We start from the raw sequence: 6,901 nt of genomic DNA on the forward strand, positions 1-6,901 counted from the left end.
GCACGCGGCTACGTCACCAAACGTGACAGGAAGTGATCAGTCGCTAACAGTCAGCTGATAGAGCAGCAACAACATCTACAGCTCCGACGGTCAAAGGTTTGTCTGTTAAATTGATTGTACCTATGATCTTTACAGTTTTATTCTCGATAGTATCTATTCTACGAGAAGAGAATGTCAATAATGACGCAGCGCCGTCTTGTCTTGTCTCATGGGTGTGGTATTTGGTTAGCAGTTTAATAGCTAGCGTTAACCAACACCCCTTAGCTAGCATTAACATTTGAAACATAGTTATTGTACACTACAACAATGTAATATATTATTTTGTGTTTATGTAATCCAATAGTTGATTGAGCATATGATTGATAAGAAACATTTGGACCGACTCTCTACATTGTTCAAAACTTTTTTATTTTGTGGAACTTGTAGCTGGAAGCTAACAATCTAAAGCTAGCTTTAATTCTGTCAAAATTGGAATAGCAATACCCAATCAACATCATGTCAGCTGGTCATCACATATCTTAATTTAAAAAAAAAAAAGTTCAATTGATAACACTCTCTAGGTATTAATTGCCTAGCTAACTAAATCATTTGTGAAATGTAAGCTACCAGATCAAAAAAATCTGGCTAGTGAATGATGAATGACATTTTTTTTGTTTACTACTCTGACCAGCAAATGAAACTCCAGTCTTTTTCATTTGTTGTGAAATTAAATTCTAACAAACCAATTATAAGGCTATATTCGGAATATTAGCCAACTAATATTTTAATTTTGTTCCAACAATATTTTGTTTCACATTCAAACATTTTCAAAATCCCCACTGTTCAGCCGTTTACAGAAACTGTGTTATGTTGGGAATTAAAGTTTACTTTTAAAATGGCAGTCCTTGCAATATTAGCCTGACAGAGATGAGGATGCAGAGATATCAGTGAAAGCTCTAGAAAAGCACTAAGTCTATGTCTGCTCCACAGATGGCCTATCCTAAATCCCACAACCCATTCGCAGATGATGATGATGAGGAAGATTTTAAGCCTAAAAATAGGGGGTTTGATGATGACCCCGATGACAGTGGAATGAGTGACGCAGAGAGGAGGCAGAGGTACCTCCAGCAGGAAGTGATGCGTACAGCCCAGTCTGCTGTGGACAGCAGTTACCGTTCACTTGGCCTCATTCATGAATCAGAGAAGATGGGGGTGGAAACTGCTGAGGTATGTCAAATCACACAGACTTTCCTTGTGTCTGAGAGGGTCACAATGTTGTAATTTCTCTCAATTTTCTCTCACTCTCTCTCTTCCCCCCCCTCTTTGTCTCTATAGGAGCTGAAGCGACAGGGGGAGGCTCTGAAGAGGACAGACAAGATGTTGGACAACATGGATCAGGATCTGAAGACCAGCCAGAAGCACATTACCAGTATCAAGAGTGTGTGGGGTGGTCTTGTCAATTACTTCAAGGGCAAGCCAGAGACAAAACCACCACCTGAGCAGCCTAACGCATACCAGGCCAGTGACAGGTTAGATTCACTATGGTTTTGTAATTCAGATAGTTTATTGACTCAAATATTACAATAAAAATATGTATCTGTATGTAGGCCATAGGCTCAGATGTAGTTGTACTTCACCTACTGAAGTTTAGAAAAAATGGGCAGTATTTTCACTTATGTAGCAGGCTCAATAAATTATGTAATGACACAAATATCAGAGTACCCGCTCATCTCCCCTGGCAAATATTTTCTAGTCTCTACTCCTTTAGTATACCCATGGAATTGATATATTTGTATGTTGTGCTGTAAGGGTCACCTGAACAATTCTTATCTGACTTTCTCAGATTACAGAGCGCCTTGTCCGACAGCAGAGGACATGAAGATAGGTACCAAGCCAGCCACCCCAACCTAAGAAAGTTGGACACAGGAGGTAAGAGTGTGCACAAGACCCACAGTCACCGCCTCACTCACTGGTATGTTTTTATTTAGAAAGCCTTTCTTGGCAAACTTCCTATTTACTTATCTTTTAAACTAGAAATATGGAAATCAGTCTTTGTTCTCTTGACATTTTGCGATTTGTTCTTACCAAAGTCGTACTGTATTGGTAAAGAAAGCTTTTAGGTTTTTGGCACCCGCTGCATGGAACAATAAACAGACTGAACATTAAACCTCAGAATATTGGACCACTGAACAGTTTTAAAACTATTTTGAAATCCATTGAGACCAGGTTGTCTGTGTGCAAATCTTGTATCAGATTATTTATGTGTGCTTTTTCTGTTATTTTGCTGTTGTAAATCTGTGTTGCTGCCATTCTTGGCCAGTTCTCCCTTGTAAAAGAGATCTGTAATCTCAATGGGACTAACCCAGTTAAATAAAGGCGAAATAAAATAAAATGGCATGGTTTAACCATACCACAAACTGCCTGCCACTATTTCTGATTTCTATGTTTCAGGATTTGGAGCCTCTGCATCAGCTGATGACAGCTCATCTAGACAGAATGGATACCCTCAGAACAAACACCTGAGGGAGGCTCACCAGACCCTGGACAACAACTTAGGTAAAAAAAATGAAAACATATCTGTTTAATTGTTTGTATTTCTACTTGATAAATAAATACAAATTTATTCAATGCAGCCACAAGAAAAGTACAAGGGGATGATATCAATGCTGTCAACAATGATTGTATAATAATTCTTTTAATTTTATGAAGTACTGTAATCACAGTTTTGTAATTCTTTAGAAAAAAAATACATTTAATTTACGACAATGTGCCTCAAAAAACTGTTATAATGAAATGTTTTATTCTTCCAAAAGTGTAACCATAAAATATCCATTGTGTAATTTTTAATAACAGTGAACTGGATATTCTGTGTTATAATGTAAAATGTGTTATAATGTAAAAAAGAAATCCCTTTAATTACTGTCTGCCTATCCACAGTTTAAGTAATGTCAGATGTCCTTTTGTGAATTACCCAGATGACATGTGCAGTGGCTTGAGCAGACTGAAGAGCCTCGGCCTTGGTCTCCAGTCTGAGATTGAAAGCCAGGATGACTCCATTGATGCTCTGCTGAATAAAGCGGACAAGATGGATTTGAAGATCCGCAACACAAACCAACAGATTAAAAACCTCAAATAAAACAAACACTTGGACTTACCTTACAGAGACAAAAGACGGCAACAGGTCACCCTCTCACTTGGCTCTCCACCCTGGCCTCTGTTGAATATACTTTGTGTTCTTTAATTTTTCTATAGTTGTTTTATGGATGGGAACATGTAACTCTGGCAGATATGCAAATGAGCCTATTGTTATCCATATTGTTTTTATCTTGTATGACTGAAAGGTCATTTACCATTTATTTCTTTTTCAAGTTTGCCCATGAATCCAAGTTTGTGTAGAAATTCCTCCTACAACTTCACTGATTTGTTTACTTGTGTGCTTTGAAGGGAAGACTCTATTCCATTTGTATATTAGATGTAAGAGACTGTCTGTCTAAGCTGTTTGTTCTGCCCATCAATATCCCCTGCACTTCTGTCTGGATGGAGTCTGCTGAATTTGGATGATTAGATCAACTTTTCTTGATTCCCAAAGACACACTAATGGCTACAAGTGTGCTCATCATTCAGGCAGAACAGATGAATGGTTTGACAAATGAGGAACTAATAATGAATATTTCATTAGATAGAAAGGAACACGGCATATGTCTAAAACTGGAATGTTCTGTGTGTATGGTTCGTATGTCTAATTTCTGGACCTGCCTTCACGTATGTACAAAAACACTTTGGATGTCTACTCAAGTCACTCTTGCCTTACAGATCATTTGTATGAACACGTTTTGGTATTGTGCCATTATTCTGGTGTTTCTCGCCATGAGATGCTTCACATTGTTTGATTTAAGTTTATCCGTGTTCCTCACTGCCTTCCCCAGCTTTATAAAAATTACCTTTATTGATAAATGTTGTATTAAATACTGCAGAATGTGATTGAGTGAATTGTTGTACAGCAATGTGAACAAGCTAGCTGTGCATATAAAACCTCAAAACTGAAAGAATATCCCCATTATTATAATCATATATCCTCCCCAGCATACATTTATGAATAGGTGAACCGCTACCAAGTTTTTTATGAGTTAAAACACAAGGTTATTCTATTCAAGAAAAGTGTATCATGTACTCTAATCAAAGCCTCAATAAAGTCATTTGTAAGGGGATTCTCAGTTTAATCAATTGTGTTTCTGTTTCAGTGGAGCAGGAAGTCAAAATCACCACCAGGTGGTGCCACATTTCTAGTGTGGAGTTTGCATGGGCTCTTGCAGAAAGATGCAACTGAGAATTATTTAGTGGATCATGTATGTTAGTACAGTATCTTTTCATTTTTGATGCATTTTGATAAACTGATAGTTTAGATTAAAGTAGATTAGGCACCATTTTACAGTCCAAGAACATTTAATTTGGTCCTGAAAATAACAGCAACACTCCCAAAATGATTATGTACATTTATTTTTAGCCTACCTTTGACTGAAATTACAATGCACCCACAGTATTCTGTCTTGTAATGAAGTGCAATACTTTAAAACAAGTTCTGGTTGATTGTATTTTTTCAATATAGTCATCATACTGTTGGATGTGCCCGCGTTTACTCTTCTGGCTCTGTTGTGTTCCAGCTGTGTTGCTGTGTGTAGCTCATCTCCTCATGTTGAGGTGTCTATTCATTATCATTCCTCTGAGTTGGACCAGCTGCTCCTACAGAGGCCCTCATTAGGATGACTTGCTAATTACAGTACACACTTCCCAAAAACACATATATATACACAACATGGGGGCGACACAGGGGAAAATGGGGGTACCAACTAGCCAGGGCCCCAAGCTGAGGGAGGACCCTGCATGTCTAAACTAGAAGGGTTTTTTGTGAGTTCTCCAGCATGTTTTTAGAGATGTATTTTATTTTATGCATTTTTTTGTATTTGAAACCTGGTTCAAAGTTGCAGAACCAAACCCTCTCAATACTAGGCAGAGTAAGAGTTGTGTATCTCCTCAATGTATTTCAAGTATGGAGGAGTAAATTGATGCATTGGATTGTGTTCAAGCTGCAAATGTGTGTGTGTGTGTGTGTGTGTGTGTGTGTGTGTGTGTGTGTGTGTGTGTGTGTGTGTGTGTGTGTGTGTGTGTGTGTGTGTGTGTGTACAGGGCAGATCATTTGTAGCTACAACAACAACAACGTAGATGGAAACATAGTTTGAGTGTCAGGTAATTGCGGCAAAGCACATACACAAATAATTAGTTTCACCTTGCCTGAGCAGTTACCATTTTTGTTTTGGTCGAGGAAGGGAGATGCACCTCGAAGGAGGGAACATTTTTCAAGCTGCAGGATAGAAATGTTGCTTCTGTGACTCAAATATAAGTATGTAAGAGGTGCACAAACTGGGGATAAATATACTGCTGAAGCGACCTCAGGTGGAGGTGGCACCGACACCACCATCAAACGGAAGTCACTCCTGGGTCCTGTCCCTTAACTCCATCCATGGGGGCCGGGAGGGCTTTGAACAGCTGTCTTGTCAAAAGCAAACAGTGGCCGTGCTGTGACAAAGGCTGCCGGTGCTGGAATGCCCCCCTTTTCAGCGGGCGTAATCCCAGAACACACTGCTGTCGGAGCCCATCAGGCACTGGGCCAGAGACGGGCCTTCCTGCCCTTTGGAAAGCGGGTTAGCAGCAGAGGCAGGGCAGCCAGGGGGGCAAAGCCTGCTTCAGAAGGGATGGACTGTCAGGCTGACAGCACTCTATTGCCACTGTTGTAGTAAGAGAAAATAAAGAGTTGTGCTGACGGAGGGGAGTTTGGTAGGGAGCTGGTGAGAGGGAGGGAGGAGTGCAGAGAAAGGGGAGAGCTGGAGAGATTACTGGAGGAGGTAAAATTCAAGTGCCACTGAAACACATGAAAGAAGCCATGTATGAATCCCTCTCAAAGGACTAATAAGTGTTGATTTGTTGCCTTTAATGATCATTTTCCATTTTTTGAACAAAACATGCTCCTGGTTTATAAAGAGAATAAGTGGCTTTCAATATCTATCAACTCAAAGCCCTAAATAGGTGACACATAGAAGGCTTACATCATCAAATCCATCCTAAATTATGCTTCACCTCACTTTTTCTCTGTTTAGTCTCATTACCTACCTGTTTACACATCTGCTTGTAATGAAGGCCTGAACTGTACAGTAAATAGACTGATTAATAAGTAATAACATGGATTTATCAGGAAGGAAAGATAATCTGGAAAACATTAGAAGGTTCTGACATTGTGGTTTAAAACTGTCAGCAAGGACAAGGAGCAACGGCTTTATAAACAACTCTGACTCTGGGTCAGAGTCAAGGTTTAGACACCCCCTCCTCCATGTTCACTTAACTAGTCCGTATATCACATGAAGGAGGAGGCAAACTGGCTCTCAATTGCGGCATTTTGGTCTTCTCTGTCCAGAGCTGCTGTAAAAACCCTAGGAAAAAAATGCGACAGATGTGTTTTCAGGTGATGTAAGTTGTCCACACATCATCTCTTTCAGTTACGTCACAAAAACAAATCACAAATTGTAGGAGAACGTAGCACAAAAACATGATTATACACATTAGTTGCCATTAGTTGTCCTCATCCTGTTTACACCAAAGGGGAAAAAATGTCAAGAATGCAACAAAAATGTGTTGATTGGTGCGTGTTTGCATTAAGGTACTTACATTCAACAGCGCTCTTCTTTTAACTGTGAAGCGCTGCATGTAATCACTGGTCAAACTGAGGCATATACTTAACAGTGCTCATGGTAGTGATTGCAGAGGGTAGAGGTCAGAAATGCTAATGGTGGTCTGTGTAAATGTTGGTTATCTGAATACCAATGACGCAATGAAATACCCACATTAGAAAATATGACAAGAGGTGGACAAA

At 39.5% G+C, this 6,901-nt stretch overlaps 1 protein-coding gene across 1 annotated transcript; it reads left to right on the forward strand.

Moving 5' to 3' along the window:
* The first annotated feature begins 44 nt into the window (after positions 1-44).
* On the forward strand, positions 45-4,187 carry snap29 (synaptosome associated protein 29). Its single transcript, XM_073467013.1, has 6 exons — positions 45-96; positions 970-1,206; positions 1,315-1,508; positions 1,823-1,908; positions 2,431-2,535; positions 2,955-4,187. The coding sequence occupies exons 2-6, from the start codon at positions 970-972 to the stop codon at positions 3,113-3,115; spliced, it is 783 nt and encodes a 260-aa protein (XP_073323114.1). The 5' UTR covers positions 45-96; the 3' UTR covers positions 3,116-4,187.
* The last annotated feature ends 2,714 nt before the right edge of the window (positions 4,188-6,901 follow it).

This window comes from Pagrus major, chromosome 5 (genome assembly GCF_040436345.1).
Source record: "Pagrus major chromosome 5, Pma_NU_1.0".
Classification (NCBI taxonomy): Eukaryota; Metazoa; Chordata; class Actinopteri; order Spariformes; family Sparidae; genus Pagrus; species Pagrus major.

Excerpts from the sequence above, each read along its gene's own strand:
- snap29 (XM_073467013.1), top strand. The coding sequence starts at position 970 with ATGGCCTATCCTAAATCCCACAACCCATTCGCAGATGATGATGATGAG. Across the intron at positions 1,509-1,822 it reads GCATACCAGGCCAGTGACAG|ATTACAGAGCGCCTTGTCCG; the intron begins GTTAGATTCACT and ends TGACTTTCTCAG. Across the intron at positions 1,909-2,430 it reads AAGAAAGTTGGACACAGGAG|GATTTGGAGCCTCTGCATCA; the intron begins GTAAGAGTGTGC and ends TCTATGTTTCAG.